This window comes from Nelumbo lutea, chromosome 5 (assembly GCF_056320005.1).
Source record: "Nelumbo lutea isolate HS-2025 chromosome 5, American lotus-T2T, whole genome shotgun sequence".
In the NCBI taxonomy this organism is placed as follows: Eukaryota; Viridiplantae; Streptophyta; class Magnoliopsida; order Proteales; family Nelumbonaceae; genus Nelumbo; species Nelumbo lutea.
In genome coordinates this window covers 19147640-19165837 of record NC_142688.1, presented here as the reverse complement: position 1 = coordinate 19165837, position 18198 = coordinate 19147640, and the positions used below count along the sequence as shown (strand labels likewise).

Genomic DNA, 18198 nt, shown 5'->3' with positions numbered 1-18198 from the left:
TTTCTATTTTCTACCATCTATAAAATTTCCTGTATTTTTTGTTATTTATTTGCAATTTTTGGTGTTTTTTCTACAACTTTTATTTTCTGATTTTGTTTTTCAATTTTTATAGTTTCTATAATTTGAAAATAATTATTTATTTTGTGTGCAATTTCTATAATTTTTTATATTTTTTGTAATTTCTGTGTTTTTATGTATTTTATATTTGAAAATATTTTTTGAATTTTTTCTTTTTTTTCATGTCTAAATATTAAAATATATGTATATATTTTATATTTTTCTATGAAGGTTAAAATGGTAATATATTAACAACTGCTAGTCTTTTTAACGTCAAGTTAATGACATGATGAGTTTTAGACATTTTGAAAAATTGTGATGAATTTAAAAGAAATGCTGAAAACTCATGATGATTTTTTGACAATTTCCCTAATTTTTATATCTACATTGAGAAGTGTAACTCCCTCGATCTACGTAATCACTCCTGTAATAATAAACACAACAAATTTTCTTTTAGCTGTTTCTAACTTTTATGGGGCTTCTACTTCGTTGGAGAGTTGTTTTCTTATAATTTGTTGTGTTTTGTTTTTTTTTCTACTTCGATAGAGGAAGTTCGATCTACCTTTGCTCGCATGATACATGAGAATGCTAGCTGAATAATGCTAGCCAGTGGAAGCTTCTTTCTATTTTTCTTTTCCATTTGTTTTGTGATCGATAGATATTAGATAGCCAAATAGCCATGGGAAACTTTTCCGTTTCAATTGAGAATGCTAGCCAGTGGAAGCTTCTTTCTATTTTTCTTTTCCATTTGTTTTGTGATCGATAGATATTAGATAGCCAAATAGCCATGGGAAACTTTTTCGTTTCAATTGTAAGAAAAATCCCCAAAACAGAGTTAAGCCATTTTTCAAGACTGATAGATATCGGAAGTTGGAACTTACCCGTCAATAGATTGGGGAAGGGGGTAAAAAGTTAGGCCCCTTTCAGTCACATATATATTATATATATATGTGCCAGAGCATATATATATATATATATATATATATATATATATATATGTGCCTATATACATAGACACTTGGCAGTTAGAACCAAACCTGTTAAGCTGACAAAGCAGCTGAACAAGATTCAAGATAGGCCCAAGATCCCAACAAACCGACTTCTTCATCATCTATAAATGTGTAAGCCTCCATATTTAATACAAAAATACAAAAGAGTTTCAGGATACTCTGTTTTGGTTCATACGTGTTGTCATCGCATTTTGTATTTGCTCATCGCACATCTGTGCTGAGATTTCCATCATAGCATTCTTACCTTCATCGCCTGTCTCCATGGTTTGTCACTATGTATATTGTGCTGTAGCCTCGTCATTCCAGGGCTACAACACTTGCCGAACAGCCTGGTTCCCAAGTTGGATCTTTTTTCCAAAACTAGTTTCTCCAATCTAATTGCCTAGGAAACTGTGCCAGAACAAATATATGCACATGTATATTGTGCTGTAACCTCATTATTCCAGGGCTACAACACTTTCTGAACAGTCTGGTTCAGAACTAAGATTAAATCGAAAAATATCAGCTTGGATATATGATTGATGTGCTTTTGCTTTGAATATTTGGACGGAGGAAAAGCTGTACTTTTAGAGAATTGTAAAGTTGCAAAAAAGAGGAAATGTGGACATTAGATGCCAGGCCCCCATACAAGCACAACCCTTTTCTAAAACAGTATAAGTACAATATTATCTAAAGAACCACATGTCAAACATGATAGAACCCTCTTTGGGAACCAAACTCTTAAAATTCTTACATTGAAACTTGTATATACGTGCACTATAAAGTGTGAATTAATATAGACAGGCGATTCTTCAAACACCACATCCAACCCACATAGGGAACTACACTGTTAAACTTCTATTAAAACTTGTATACATGGACAGTGTAAAATGCTAACTAATATACAGGACATCCTTCAACTACCACACCCTTAGCTGTTGGACAAGTAGCCAATGGACAGTGTTCACCATCAGTACCCCACCAATTCAAATCTCTGTTCTCCATGGTTAAAGAGAAATAAATTAGCATCCCCATAAAAGCAACCCCTGCATCTAGGGCTGCTGAAAGGATATAGTTGTACCTCTGCCACCATTGCTTCCGGTATCGGAAAACAAAAAAGTTGAAAATTGTCCCTACTATGATCCATGCATTGTAGTTCAGTGTTGTTGCTGGTGGCATCATGACTGTTGCGCCTAGGAGGACTGGAAGGTTGATCAGTGGGATCCAAGATTGCTTTGGGAATGCTTTGTGCAAGAGCCAGACTAAAACTGGGCCCAGTGCACCTCCAAGGAAGAACCAATTGAGGGCTCCATAATTTCCAAGAGTCCCGAAGATACGTTTAGGTCCCACCAACCCCAGATGACAGATGCATCAAAGAAGACACGATCACCTGGGCATGTCCAAGGACTGTTTGGAGGAAGGAGGTCATCCTGGCATATGTTCTCAATCGAGTTCAGCAGCCACCACGCCACACCAAGGTTGATAGTTCCAACTATGATGGTCCCAATAAGCTGAATAGGAGGATCCAGTGAAAGGCAATAACATGGGGAAATTTATTAATATATACCAACAAAACTGTAAGATGAATATTTGATATTGATGTTTGTCAAGCAGATAAAAACAAGTTTCTGTTCTTGAGAAAAATACCAAAAAAAAGTAGGGTTCATATTGATGTCTGGACATTAATGGGCAAATGTTGTTCATTTTAGAACAAGGTTTGGGGCATCTTAGAGCTTTGGCATTCTCAGATTCTCTTATAATTAGGCTAAAAAGGAGAAAATGTACCTGAACTATGAACATTGACCTTGGTGGGATTTTCATGTAATGGCCTAGCTTGAAATCGCTGAGAAAGGAAACAGCTTGAGCCATGTTCATATATCCATAGGTTTTGAAGCAGACATTGGCAATTGGTCTTCCTGGATATATAATTCCCACGACATACTCTGTGATGATGTTTAGCCCTGGTGTTTGCAAACAAAACATAAGTACATCGGTGTTGCAGCTTACCATTGAAGGTAGGAATTGATAAGCAAACATTAAAAATGATTACAGTTTGAATAACTTGTGAGGTGCTAAAAGTTGGAAGTAGCGTTTTCATGCAGAGCTCTAGATATATGAACTACAGGAATTCTTCAGTACCCAAAAACTGGACTGTTCTTGTTTTCCAAGTTGTAAATTGCTTTTCCATGTAGAAACTTCAGTAGTGAAATTCTTGCTTAATTTGACAAAGTAGAGCTTATCCTAAATCCTAATTACTAATCAATCATTTATAAATTAATCACCAGGTTGAAATTAATGACGAATTTCAATTTCAAAGCTAAGACATTAACAAGCATAATAATATCTCTTACACAAATACACACACACACGTTTTTCTTTGGTCCTGTTATACAGACTTTTTTTTTTTTTACTTTTATGTTTGTCCTACATTAGTAGGTCTGCATCCTACTTCAGACATCGCAATTACTATAAACATTTTGCATCATCTTTTCTTTCATGTCTTGTATGGTGTAAAAATAAAAATAAAAATAAAAAAATAGCATATGCTTTCCTCATGTAAGAAAGAGGCTAATTGAGTAAAAAACCTCTATGAAAAAAAAAAAAAACTGTAAATGTTCATATTAATGGACAGGACCTTTCCACAATGGGCTGCTAGGGGCAGTCATAGCCTCCCCAACCCCATCCCCCATCCACCAAAAAAAAGGTTGTGTTTTTATTTATTTATTTATTTTTTGAAAGTTCAACCTAGGTTTGATAATCCATAAATTAGGTCCCACCAATAATTCAGAATTTTCAAAACAGTAGCCCCTGAGGGAAATTACCCATGTCCACCTCTGATAAGGGAAGACCATAAGGAAGAGAAACATATTTTTAATATTTAACTGGTTAAAATTATAGTTACTATGGAGATGTATGTGGTTATTAGTAACTACTAAGTGTCTGTTTGGTTTATAGTCAGAGTTGGAATTGGAATCAGAATCGAAATCCTTTGGAATCAGAATCGGAATAGTCTTTCCCCTCACCTGTTTGGTTCAGATTAAAATCAGAATTAGAATTCTCATTCCTAGGAGAGGGGGAGGGTATTATACCAGGAATGGAAATGAGATTCTGATTCTGCCCAACTAAACAGTTAAAACCAAAATGAACCATTCCGATTCCAATTCCAGACCCTTATTCATGCAAACCAAACGGACCTTATGTTATTTTTTTACTGTTGTATTAGTGTGTCTGTACTTTATTTTATATGCATTTTATAATTTGTATGATACTAGGTATCAATATGGCACTTGATAGAATTGAACAGAAAAATAGGATTTGTGTAGACTTTATATGTCTGGGACAAGGCTTATTTGAAATAAAGAATCTCAGATATTGATAGTTAGAAGTATAAAACATATTATGAAAATCGAAGGATATCTAAATACTTGTGTCTGCAAGTGTTATTCACTTGTCATGATAAACAAAACCATTACAAATCACATCCACATTAACTTAATATTGAATATCTTACTAAAATAAACTTTAATACTGAATAAGAGAAAAAAATATTAAACCCTTATTTCCAGTACATAATAGGAAAGATAATGAAATGCTAAATTTTCTATTTGACTACAACAGATGTTTGCCTTTTTAACTTTATTAATGGAAGGGGTTGCTGCACTTCTAGCTAATTTGTTGATAACGACATGTTGGTAGTGTGTTGTGGGTAGGGATGTGGGAAGCGTTTGTGGATCCGGAGTGGTTTATAATTCCTGACTGGTATCTTATAATATTTTTAGATTGTGCAACATCAAAAATTTTCTACTGCAGAGAAATATAGAAAGGAAGGGCAGGGGTAAGTTTAACGTGATTACCTGGTTTGTTGTTGCAGTGATAACACTTATAGGAAGGGCGAAAATGAAGGCAAGTGCAGCAGCAAAGAGGAGTCCCCACCATGGCATCTGAATTTGATCTTTCAAGAAGATACAGAGTACGAAGGATACAGACACCATCACCACCAGTAGAAGATGGAACCACCACTCGGGTATGTTCTTGTACTTACTCATCAATCTTGTGGGAATGCCCACCTTGCCCTTATATGAAGCACGAAATCGTTCATAGATCTCCCTGCTTGTTCAAACTAGTTAAACAACTGCAGGGCTTATTTGGATACATAGAGAACACAACAAATAAAAGGATAAGAAGATATTTCGTAACTTCCATAGAAGAATCCTACATGAGTGAGTGTGGATGCAATGGTAGCAAAACCGAAGCCGTAGGACAAAGCGAAGAGTATGCTTAGATAGATTCGTCCTTGCTCTTCATAATCTGGGATATCTAACTCGAATCTGTCGTTTACAATGGCGGTTATATTGTACTTCCCACCCTGGGCTGTGAACAAGTGGGAGGAGAAGATGGGAAATGTCTTGGCTTTGTACAAGTCCAACCCCCAATACGCTATGGGAATTGCCACGTACATAACCATTACATATCCAACAAAGACGTTGGCGATTGCAAAGAAAGGGGAAATGAGGGGGCTGAACAGGAACGAAGCTACGGCAGACCAGTCGAGTGTTAACGCCCCTAATCCCAGACCCTCCTGAACCGAGCTGCTGGGCTGTGACTGACTTGGAAAATGCCCAACAGACCCATGAGATGCTCGTCAACGTTGGGAAGAAATATCCTGGGATTGCGTACCAGGAGAAGCTGCAAATTAGTGCAATCAAGAAAAACTTCCCCCTTGACATGCGTTCTTCATCCTTCTCATGCAAGGCCCTGCAGTGGTAAAATACTTGGCTTAATTGCTCTTTCTAACATCAGGGTACATTAAAAATGGAGAAAAAGATTTTACTCAACTACTGGTACAATGACACAATAACAACGATAAAGCTGATATTGGAGTGGGCACTGAAAGTCTGAAACACATTGCCAAGCCAGTGCAGATCGGCTGCATTACTTTACACATGACTGAAATAAGAAATATTTAGCCATCCAGGTTATTCATTTAGGTTTTTCTCTTCGGTATCCGATGTTATGCATCATTAATAACTTCCCCCTTACCCCTTTTTCCCCAAAGTACTCAGCGCTCGAAAAAACCAGTGAGCCAACCCTAGGATGGTAATTTTATTAATTTAGGTTGGGATGTTGGGTCTGAATTGGGCTGTCAATGGGTCAGGTCCGACTTGACAGACCCAATTGACCTGAATCAATTGGGCCCGTTCTGGTTTTAGGAACCGGTATCGATGGACTAGATGCACTGGTTTCTGATTCTGATATAGTGTCTCAATTATTATCAGTTTGGAATTGGCTTTACCCAATTTTGAATCAATTCAAACCGATAATATATAAAATATTAAATAAATTATATATATTATACATATAATATATAATATTTAGTATATATTAAATGTATTTATTTATTTATTATAATTGAGTCCATCGGATCAGACCTAATTATCCTGAGAATCGATCAATTCATTCTGAATCTAAAAATTACAGACTCTATGGATTCAATTTGGTTCCGAGTCTGGTCCCAACCTATACCCGACCCACTGTTAGCCCTAGGTCTGAGTTGTTTCTCACTCAGTAAGATGTAAGAAGGACGTCATATTTTTCAGATTGACATTAGAAAACACTAACTTTTGACCATATAAGAGGTGAAAATCAAATGCACTCAAACGATTCAGCATTAAAACTTTTGGAAAAGTGCGTTGCAGCTCATGGCAGAATTCTGAATTCCATCACAGACTTACAAAAATTCAAAATATCAAATACCTCCACTTTATACATCAATGCCTGCCCATGAATTGACATCAATTCTGAGTTGGCACCTATCCCAACTGTACGTTGGGCTTAAGAATTCTAACGCTGGGCTGAACCATCATTGGTTGATTAGTATTCTCTTCCTAAGAGTAAATCAGCCCCCCACAACGTCCCACAGCACATTCAAGCCATATATTGAGAACATCTCCCGATGATGATATCAGAAATGATGATGTCATTATCGGAAGATGTTCACAATACACAGTCGGGCACTGAATTGAACTCCCTCTTCCCACTTAGGACTTCGACTGGGTAGAATTCAAATTTCCTACTCACTTTTTTTACCCACACTACTTGCAGTACAATGAAGTCACACATCTCACGATATAAAAAAGTCATGTATAACTGTAATTCAAGATGGATAGAATGTGGGTAAAAAGTTGTTTGCAGTAAAAACGGATTAAACTAGAAAATTTTGTCTTGAGCAAAACAGAAAACAAAAAGATGGGCTTACACTTAGGGCTCAGCTTGAAAGGAGTGCAAATACAAATATATAGAATATAAATAGGTACAAGTTCTAAATGGAGCCTAGATAACAAACATTGGTGTACGAAAATCCCATATTCAAGTTCTATTTTGGCTTATTTATACATGCTCTTAACATTTGATTTGCATTAGCAACCATTTCTGGACTTAATAAGACAAGATGAAAGTTAGGAACGACAAATTATTACTGTATCTTATATGGTGCTGTGTTTGTAGATAGCTGAGTAGCTCGATATTCAAAATATTAAATAGTCTATGATTAAATTAATGATAATGTTAGTCCAGTTTGTGCATCTATTATATAGGCTAGCCCATCCCCTCCCTAAACCTCCAACACTGGTGGCAGCATGATTTGATCCACGGTGCGATACTTTGATGCAATAGACGTATATCATACTGGAGCCATTAATTTCATAGTTTTTTCTGCATTGTGGATCTGGCCTGACAAATAATCAGTCCGAATCAGATAGGCATAACATGGCATGAAGTTTTTGCTCGTAAGGAATCCCATCACCTATAAGGTCAGGAGTTCGGTAATGGGTATAAGGATGAGAAAGTGTGTGTATGTATGTAGTGGTGAGTGGTGAGTGTAGTGTGATTAATTATTTAATTACATACCGGAACAGGGAGACCTGAACGAGAGTACTGAGCCACCACATATGTGCTGGTTCAACCACGTACTTCCTTAGAAGCCCAGCCCAACCGTATCCTAATACCTGCAAATCGCAATGGCCATTAGCTTAGGATGAAACATCCCACACATTCGTACACACGTGTAATACGTAAGACACTTTGTTCACCAATCACCGTGCAAAAATAATTCTTGTTAACGACTAACGTTTAGGAATTGATCTCCTTGAAAAGACACACACCCGTCCACTTGTTATTTGTCTCATTCCCCTTGATATCGTATTGAATAACTTGGACATTGATGTGTTTTAAAAACACATTGATATAGAAAACGGTTGATACATTAAAAATATATATACAAACTCTATAAATACATAAAATATAAGATCCAATATTATCTATAAATATATAAAAATATATATTTTATTGGTATATATGAAAAAATATATTAAATTAGCATTATGGAATGGATGTATAAATGTCATACAATTTGATTGATAATCAATATTCAAAATTTCAAGACACGAAACATATGTATATTTTAATTATTACACCAACTATTTTCTGTTTTATTATTTTACTTTTTTACATTAACAAAAAAGCCAAGCAAATATTAAATTCTCAAGTGTAAATTTAAATATCAATTAGTAATGTATAAAAATACATAATCTCAACTTAAAATACAAAAAAATGAAACCATTGACCCAAGCAACTGAACCGTTGACCCAAAAACTAATGGCTAAAATGGTTCCATTTTTTGGTCGTATGAGTCACACACTCAAATGACATAACACATATGATATTGCTTAGTTGACCTCACACACTCAATTTTCTTCTTTCAATTTTTGTTGTCAAAATGGACTGTCCGTTCAAACCAGACAGTCGAAATGTCGACCTGAAACCGGTGGTCATAACAGTTTCATAATTTTTTACTTGTAATTTTTATTGTCAAAACGGGCCATTCGTTCGAATCGGGTGGTCGAACCGTCAACTGAAACCAAAGGCGTATATATTAAATTCTTATTATATATATTTAATATATATATTAAATGGGTGGCAGAATTATATATATATTAAAGGGTTACAATTTGGCGAATGGGGACACCACCCCTATTTAAATCGAACTATGATAGATTATGTGGAATCGGATAGAGGTGAATTCATATTTGATTCGATCACAAAATATAAAAAAAATAAAAAAGGTCAAAACCATTCAAACATTTAGATATCTAGTTATTAACAATATTTATAATAACTATTATATTTATATAATTAAATAGTTATATAAATAATATTTATATAATTAATAGAAAATGGGATTAACAATATTTATAATAACTGTTATATATTTATATAATTAAATAATTATATATATCTAATTATCTAACAATATTTATATAATTAATAAGAAATGAATTGCTCTCACGTGAAAATCTACTCGCACGAATACATTCTATTGCATGGAGAGAGCATCCCAATATATATATATATATATATATAAAAGATGAGATAAGATATAATAATAATATATTCATTTTGAAGCTTTTGAGCCGAATTCAAACTCCATCATTATTTGAGTCGAACCGAGCCATGACATACAGAACAGGCTACAGAAGTCTCGGCTCGGCTCTAGATCTTTAATGCATCCAATCAATTATATAACAGTGGGATTTAGATGCAGGTGTTTGTCATGGTTGTTTGAGTATTAGACTCGTCATAACATATAACCGTGGAGGTTCTAAAGGCTAAATGACGCTAGTGTTGGGTATTGCCATGGAAAACCTCAATTTGACGTCCATAGCAACACTGCGAGTCCGGTAGCTTTGCTTAAAGCTTGCAAACCAGTGAACAGTGAACGCTCAAGCAGCGGTGGAACGTAGGTTTTGCAAGTTTAATCAACAAGCATGACACCGCCATGAAAGGCTTTAAAACATTTGTGGCGGAGAGGCAGAATGGTGGTCAACGTAGGAACGACGCGACAGAAGCAGAGAAGAATAAGAAAAGGGAGAAAAAATCCTGGTTTGCGGCGTACGTTCGGTTCCGACGTTTCCTCCTCTTCCTCAAGACCTCGCCAGCCAGCCGCCCCAATTGTCTAAATATAAGCACACATACCCAGAAATGGATATTTGACAACAAAATCTGGTTCATTCTGTCGCTACACCTAATGGAACCAAATTCAGACAAAAGCATGTGACAAATTTTTTAAGAAAAAAAACTTGATCGGTTGTGACGGAGTGGCGGGAGACTTGATTTTGATTTGGGAAATATTTAAATTTAGTAAAATATAATTGACCAATAATATTATCCTACGGAGGTAGGTTGGGAACCGGGAATCATCAAGGAAACTGCAGGTCTGCGGTGGAGGAGGCAAACGGCACCACCGTTGGTCCCCCAATCGAGTACGTCGTTTGCTGACATTGCTCTAGTTCTGGTTTTCCTTCCTGTTATATGTATAAAACAGAGTAATGTCCTCCCTGTTGTTTGTTTGAATTACTTCAAAAGGAACGAGAGGAGCAGCTAGCGGGTTTGTTTTCTTCTTTCGTTTTTGATGATTTGCGCCTTTTTTTTTTTTTTTTTTTGCTGGTTTTGAATTGGGCAAGGATGGATGCATGATTTTCGAGAGTTGTAATGGGGTAAGAACTTTTAGGTTCCAATATTCTTTTGGTCTTGTCTTTTGAGTGATGATGATAATGTGGAAAAATCTGTTGTAATGGATGACAATTTTGGCGCTTGGAGAAATGCATTATAAAAGGTGAAACCTTAATTATTTTTTCTTGGTTTACAGAAGCTGAAGATTGATATCTTGGTCTTTTCTTGGAAAGGGAAACGAGGGACAACTCTCTTTGTTTAACTGATTACGATTCAAATATGGGTTTTTGATTTATAGAGTTGGGTCTTTCTTGATTTGATGGAATTTCTTCAATTTGGGGTCATCTTTCGTTTTTCCTACTGAATTTGATCGGGAGGTATGGGTGATAACATTTTGATATAGTGTTGCAATTATTAAGATTTTTGAAGCCTGGGGTTTAGAATTACTAGGATTTTCTTTTTAAATAATAAGGGAAAAGTGTTGGATGTTAACACTTAACATTGGAAGCGAGATTGCTGGGTATCATGAGTGCATATAAGGAGCTTACCCATGAAGTACAAACTGGAAATTCCGAGCCAGAAACCGATCGCGAGCAGCCTTTAGAAACTACTCTCAAGGGAACCCGTCTCTATCGGACCATTTTTCCTGGCGCTGTGAGGCAGAAAGCTTATAGATTCGATGGGTTGGGGGGTTTCTTTACCAAGGATTGGGATCTCACAGAAGGGAGTGGGAAAGAGTTTTGTTGGTACCATGTTGAACTTCCAAAGGGAAATCAGAAGCTCACATTGTCTGCACAATACCTCATCGACGTTCTTTGTCCTCCTCTCAAACTCCAAGACATCCTCTCACTCGTCAGCAATGGTCCCTTTTGTGGGCATGTTGACGGAGCTCTTTTCTTCAGGGTGTGCTCGCCGGGCCCTGCTTCAAGCAATTTCACCCTCAGAATTGCTGCAAGAATCACTCAGAACTCGGTGATCACCGTCACTGTGGGTCGTGTTCCCAGATTGGGTTTCTCTCGGATGGGTCAATCTCTTCTTTCTCAGATTCCTAGTGTGGAGAATCCCAATACGGTTAAAAGTGACATGGAAGAGAATGGGATTGTGATTAGAGAGCACGTTCTTGAGTTTTTGTTAACCATGAATCACTCTGAGGAGGCTGATAATCCAGTTCCCCGTACTGTCTCGAGACTTGTTGTTCATTTTCTTGACACACATGTGGATTACATTCAAGATATAGTGACCAAGCTCGAGTTGGAGTTGGATTCGGTTGAACATGAGCTCGACAAAGGTAATAGACATCAAATAGCAACCGTAAGCTGTAACATAAATATGTTTTTCTATTAGTTCATCTTGAATGGTTTCCTTTATTTATTCTCTCTTCTTTGTTTCTAATGAAAACAGGGTTTTATATGCAATTGGAATTCTTGACATTATGATCTTGTTCTTGCTTTGATAGTATGCTTCTATTCTTCTTACTCTCTCCCAGGTTGAGTTTAGTGGGGGGTATAAGTTGAAATCAGAATTCAGAATGGCGGAAAACCATGCTTTGGCTAGTTTTCTTTTATTTTTCTGAACTTAATATCGCACATGAGAACATGTATTGTGAAGCTAGAAACTAGGAAATAAATATTTAACATGGGAGACATTAAGCTCTGTTTGGTTTGTAGATGGGAAGTGAAAATATAGAATTGTTTTGGAATATTCTTCCCTTCCCATGTTTGGTTTGTGAGATATCATTAGATTAGGGCTGTCAATGGGTTGAGCCCAATTCGACGGACCAGTGGACCTGAATCGATTGGGTTGGTTTTGGTTCCAAAATCCAGTAGTGATGGGTTGGTTCTGGTTTCTGATATATTGTCCTGATTAACGATTATCATTGGGTTGGAACTGGTTCTACCCATATGTAGGATCCATCGGGTCAAACTTGATTGTTCTAATAACCCGGTTCTGGGTCTAAACTTACAGACCCTATAGGGTCTGGTTCGGTTTTGAAACTTTAACATTTGTTGTCGAGTGGGTCCCGGTTCTACCTAGACTCGACCCAAATCCGACCTGTTGACACCTGCATGAGATGGGAATGGGATAGGAAAAAGGTGGGATTATAGATCCCAATTCTTGGGATGTGGAATCCCATCATTTTGGTGGAAAACAAGTGGGAATTTAGTGGGAAACTTGTTTATAATCTATTAATAATCCACATTAAAATATTAAAATTATTAATCATAACATAATATTAATAATAAAATTAAAATATTAATTACTTTAATAATTAATTAACTAAGTAAATTAAAATATTAATTACCGATAATAATATTAATAATAAAATATAAACTAATAATAAATAATGATTTTATTATTAATCTAATTCATGATTTAAAATGAAAAAAAATAATAAAAATGTTATATAATTAAAAATAGTTAATAATTGAAAGTCAAAATATTAATTAACTCATAGTAAATACTAATAAAATAAAATTTTAAATATTTTATTAATTAATAAATAATTAAATATTTTATCTATATTAATTAATTAATAAAATATTAATAATTAACAACTAAATTAATAGTAAATATAAAATAATAAAAATATTACTAATTACCTAATTAATTAGTTATTAATAGTTATTATGATTGATTTTTCACTATTTTCCTTTTTTTACAACCAAACAATGGAATATGAAAATTTTACATCCATTTTCACTTCTCATCACATCCCATCCCACCAAAATCTTTCAACAAACTAAATGCAGTCTTATGGTTGAATTTTAAGGTGTAACAGGGTGGTGGTAGTGAAAGAAACCTGGATGCTAATCTCAGAAGGATTTGAATGATGTAAAAGATAAATAATAGTAAAATGGGACAGTGTGAAATGGATTGTGAATCATTTACCAATAGGAAATATGAGCCTAGTGTTTGGAAAACGGAATCATGCGAACAAGAGAAGACTTCATCAAGCATTTTCTTACTGACCTGGTGAGGCTAATTATAGATATTGATGGATATTTTAATGGGAAAGGCACTCAGGGATGTGTTGGCTTGCATAATTTGTTTCTGAAAAATGAATTTCCCCTTATTATTATCTCTTTCAACGATGTTTACATATTATGTTCGTTTGATTCATAGTCAGAATCAAAATTGGAATTGGAATCAAAATCCTTTGGAATTAGAATCAGAATGGTCCATTCTCATAGTCTGTTTGGTTCAAACAGGAATAGGAATGGGATTCTATTCCCAAGGGAGAGGCAGGGAATGGCCATTCCCTCAAATGGGAAAGTATCATTCCAACAGGAATAGAAATGGGATTCCGATTCTGCCCAACCAAACAGTTGAAACTGGAAATAGATTGTATAATTTGCTAATCTATATGGTGTAATATTGTCTATATAAGCACCATCTTGTTTATACTTTTTCTAAAGTGAGCCTAAGAAAATGGATTGTATAATTTGCTAATCTATATGGTGTAATATTGTCTATATAAGCACCATCTTGTTTTTTATTTGAGTTTACATGGCTTACCCTTTTTTGCTTAAATGTCTAATTATGATCTATTTTTCTCGATGGTAGACTGTTGTGCTTTGAAAAAGCAAATGCTGGACGACAGAAAATTTCCCAAAATGCATCTCAACTTACAACGCCTGCTTCAGGTAACCCCAAACATCAGAACAAAGCGAAATCATGCTCTCCATGGAAAGTCTCAAATCAAATCTCTTGTTGAATGGGTGGACAGTCTATGCATTTCTTTTTTGTAATTTAGTTTTTGTTTTTCATTTACTGTCTATTTTTTATAATTTTCATATTTTTTTTCATCTTTCATGTTACTTTCTTAGTTATTTCACAGTTACTACTTCCTATGATTTTTTCTGTAATTTTTGCTATTTATCTTAATTTTATCTGTTTTATAATTTCTCTTTTTTTGTAGTTTTGTGTTTTAATAAATTGAAAAAAAAATAATGAATTAGATTGGGTCAAGGTGGATTTGAGTCAAACCCAACCCATTTAATTAGAACTAAATGGGTCATTAATAGATTGGCGGATTAGACGGATTGGGTTGAAACTCAACCCAAACCCAATTGCCACCCTTATTCATTCATGAGAGATGTTCCCTGATGAACTACTGGATGCTGTGTGCTTTTTGTGTGCTGGAGATCTAGACTCTCATTGGAGCAACTCCTAGGTTCTTTAACTCCATTATTTATAATTTTACCACTCATCAATCTAAGCCCTGGCATTTCTATCGCTATAAATTCAAAATCACTTTTTTCTAATTGAGTTTTGTCTAGATTAATTAAGGCTGATTTCAATACAAAATATGAAATCAAGCATGGTGTGGTAGGGCTGAGCAAAAAAATCGAACTGACTGAAAAAATCGATTGAAATCAAACTAAAAAATTGGTTAACCGAATCGCTCGATTCGGTTTCGGTTTGATGTTTTTAAAAAACCAAAAGTACCGGTTTGATTTTAGTTAATCAATATAGAAAACTGGTGGTTAACCAACTGACTGGTATACATATATTTCTATATATTTTATATATATTTATGTATATTATATATATTTTTTATATTTTATATATTATAAATTAATAAATATATATTATATAAAAATATATTTATAATATATTAATTATTATTTAAAACATAATATTTTATATATATTTATAATTTTTTATTGTATATTTTTATATATATTATAAAAATTAAAAAACTGAAAAACCAATAAATCAAACCAACAGTTAATCAAACCAGTCAACCGATTAATCGACTGAATTCAGTTCGGTTCCGATTATCGGTTTTTGGAGAACCGATAATACCGACTCGATTAAAAAAATGCCCCACGAACCGTGAGCACCCCTAGTGTGGATGTCCTCTATTTGGGTTCAAACTATAATTCAGTTATAATTTGTTATGATTCAGGTCATCGCACATGGGGAACAAGTATTTCCTCGTCTTAAAGAAAAATGTTCTACAAAAAATTGGTTTTCCATTGAGGACATTGTTTCCCTGGAAGAGCTAGTTGGACGTCTCAGACGGCTCAAAGAGAATGTTGGGTTCATAGTAAATCGTGTCACAGCAATACAGGCCAGTCTGGACAGTTGGCAGTCTGAGCAAATAAATAAAAAGCTTTATATTATTTCCGTACTTTCAATAGTATTCCTTCCTTTGTCGATCATTACTGGAGGTACGTACATGCCCTTCTTTATCTTCTCTAACTGTTCCTGATTAGTTTGAGAAGCTCAGAAGCATCTAACATCAACCGGTTGCTCTGAATAGTGTTTGGGATGAATGTGGGAGGAGTTCCATGGACAGGACAAATAGATCCTACCATAAAAGATGGGTTCCGAAATGTTATGATGCTCTGTGGCTTTATGATATTTGTTCCTCTATTTATTTTTAGTTTACCATCTCTCTATGACCACTTATATGCTTGGAAGAGACGGATGAAGAGGAGGAGCTGGTCTTTTAATAGGGACTCGATCTTGAAAAGAACTATTGGTAGCAGGTTTCAGGAAAGAAGGGGCTATTTCCGCCTTAGATAATCCTGGACAACCTTTATTGTAAGTGTCCTCTTTCTTTTCTTTCTGCATCTTTTGGCTTCAAATGATTTGTAGGAAGGTTTTAAATTTCAATATAGGCCAATATGCTGGATGGGATATATAGTTCAAATCTGTGCCCCACAGTATATCCCCGCCATGTATTGGAAATACCTCTCGATGATAATATCATTATTTTTAGTACATCGTCGGAAGATGTTTCCAATACACGACAAAAATGCATTGTGGGACGTTGTGGGGCATAGGTGTGAACTCAGTTGTATAAGTCCCATGCCTGTCTATTCTATGAAACAGGTGAAACCACAAAACACTTACTGTAGGGATGTATTGGAAGGTCATTAATTGATGTCCAATATGCTCTGATACATTGTGAAATTTTAATCCTTGACTTGTAGCTTGTCTTTATAAACAGATACTTAACTATGAACTGTCCCAGGGGAACACCTTTGTCCAGCCATTTCTTATGGAACTTCTATGCCCTCAAGTCTTTCAAGATACCAGGGACCTTACTTCACATTCAATACATCTTACTCATACAAATAAGCTGGTAGTATATATACTGAGAATGAGATTTGCCCATTCCTCTTGGATATGGAAGGCAGTTTTCAGTTGTACAGTGTATTCAATCCATTGAAGTCTTTATTTATATATTTTTCTTTGGTATTTGTAAAGGTCATTCAGTTTTGGGTTTCTACCGTGCTCATTCTAAACTTGTACAGTAAATTTAAATCAATGTTTAATAGCCTTCAATGGCCTTAGCCAGCTATTACACCTTTTACTTCATGTGTTTCTGTTTTATGGAACCGTAGGGTGTCAATGGACTGCTTTTGGATCGGACCCTATCCAAATCAAAATCAATTTTGATGGATTGGACAGACCAAAAAGACATTGAATTGGACCAATATAGAATTAATGGTTCAAAATATTTATTGATTGGATTGAACCTAATTTAACTATAATAAATTTGTATTGGGCTGAGTTGATATCTAGACCATTGAAAGAAGATAAAATATAGGTGCTGGTGTACGATCTGGACACTCCTAGCTAGATGGCAGTTCGGACATCGGTCTGCTTAGTTGGCCGATCAAACTGCAAGGAAAGTATGTTTCAGAAAACCCAAGGTGACTTACCCGGTGTGAGCACTCAGATGCCTAAGTTAGCAACTGTTGTTCGCGAGCTGAAAAGCTTTGTAAGTAACCCCAGGTAACAGTTGCTAACTTAGGCATCGGAGTGCCCACACCGAGTAAACCACCCCAGATTCTTTGAAGCATACTTTCCTTGCAGTCCGATCAGCCAAATAAGCAGACCAACGTCCGAGTACATAATTATAACCCAATTTTATGCAAATTTAATTAAATCCTAAAACCTTTTTTCAATTTAAAAGGGACCGAGTTCAAGGCTGGGAGGGACAGATGTACGCAGCTTACAATTCAATAACCGCAGAAGCCCTCCCAAACGGGCTCTTAAGTAGTCCTACCGAACCCAGCTGGCCCTAGAGGCATGACAAATCAGCCCATTTAGCATGCAAAGTGGCTAATGGGTTTGGACTAGATATAGGCTTGCAGATTGCGTGCTGGCGTATTAGGCTTAGGCGGCCTAATATAGTTATGGGCCTACTGTGTAGAAAATTTGTTAAAGATGGCCCATTTATATGCGTGGCTTTGTGGATTCAAGTGATTTTTTAATTTAATTTTCTTTTTTTTTTGGGGGGGGGGTTAGAAAAAATTGAATTCACTAATGTCAGGGAGTGATCCAAATTTCAAACCAGTTAATCCACACAGTGTATCTGCAAAAGAGTTAAGAAGGAACATGATAAGCCTATTTTTTTCCCTCGAACCAGAAAGTGACTCATTAATTTGAGACTTGAATTGAAAAGGCTTATGAAAATATCAAACGAAACATCTCCCAGGAAAAAAAAAAGAGATAAAAGGAAAATGACTGGAGGATATTCATTTGATCATTTCTGTAGAAGTCGCCATGTGGTTAAGATTTGGGGAGTAATGGATAGGGCACGGGTGGTTGGTTTTGGGATGACGTTCCTAGACGTGGCACAAGCACAAGTTGGCCTCAATCTACTTCTGCCTCATATCCACCT

At 35.5% G+C, this 18198-nt stretch overlaps 1 protein-coding gene and 2 pseudogenes across 9 annotated transcripts; 1 reads left to right on the top strand and 2 right to left on the bottom strand.

Annotated features, from left to right (window-relative positions):
• Window positions 1–1774: 1774 nt before the first annotated feature.
• Window positions 1775–5119, bottom strand: LOC148850763 (oligopeptide transporter 4-like; annotated as a pseudogene). Its single transcript, XR_016099226.1, has 3 exons — window positions 4901–5119; window positions 2832–3007; window positions 1775–2557 (listed from the first exon to the last, which is right to left on the bottom strand). The product of XR_016099226.1 is annotated as an oligopeptide transporter 4-like (transcript).
• On the bottom strand, window positions 5054–8263 carry LOC148850762 (oligopeptide transporter 4 pseudogene; annotated as a pseudogene).
• Window positions 8264–10152: 1889 nt separating this feature from the next.
• LOC148850761 (uncharacterized) lies at window positions 10153–16869 on the top strand. 8 transcript variants are annotated; one of them, XM_088944621.1, is made up of 6 exons: window positions 10153–10488; window positions 10750–11841; window positions 14118–14197; window positions 15466–15730; window positions 15823–16106; window positions 16516–16869. In XM_088944621.1, the coding sequence occupies exons 2-5, from the start codon at window positions 11079–11081 to the stop codon at window positions 16086–16088; spliced, it is 1374 nt and encodes a 457-aa protein (XP_088800747.1). In that variant the 5' UTR covers window positions 10153–10488; window positions 10750–11078; the 3' UTR covers window positions 16089–16106; window positions 16516–16869. The 8 variants fall into 8 exon arrangements, 5 of the variants coding, with proteins under 5 accessions (XP_088800747.1, XP_088800748.1, XP_088800750.1 ...); XR_016099224.1 differs by having other exon boundaries at window positions 10196–10363; window positions 15984–16106; XR_016099225.1 differs by having other exon boundaries at window positions 10196–10488; window positions 15984–16106; window positions 16540–16869.
• Window positions 16870–18198: the final 1329 nt, after the last annotated feature.

Excerpts from the sequence above, each read along its gene's own strand:
- LOC148850761 (XM_088944621.1), top strand. The coding sequence starts at position 11,079 with ATGAGTGCATATAAGGAGCTTACCCATGAAGTACAAACTGGAAATTCC. Across the intron at positions 11,842-14,117 it reads TGAACATGAGCTCGACAAAG|ACTGTTGTGCTTTGAAAAAG; the intron begins GTAATAGACATC and ends TCTCGATGGTAG. Across the intron at positions 14,198-15,465 it reads ACTTACAACGCCTGCTTCAG|GTCATCGCACATGGGGAACA; the intron begins GTAACCCCAAAC and ends GTTATGATTCAG.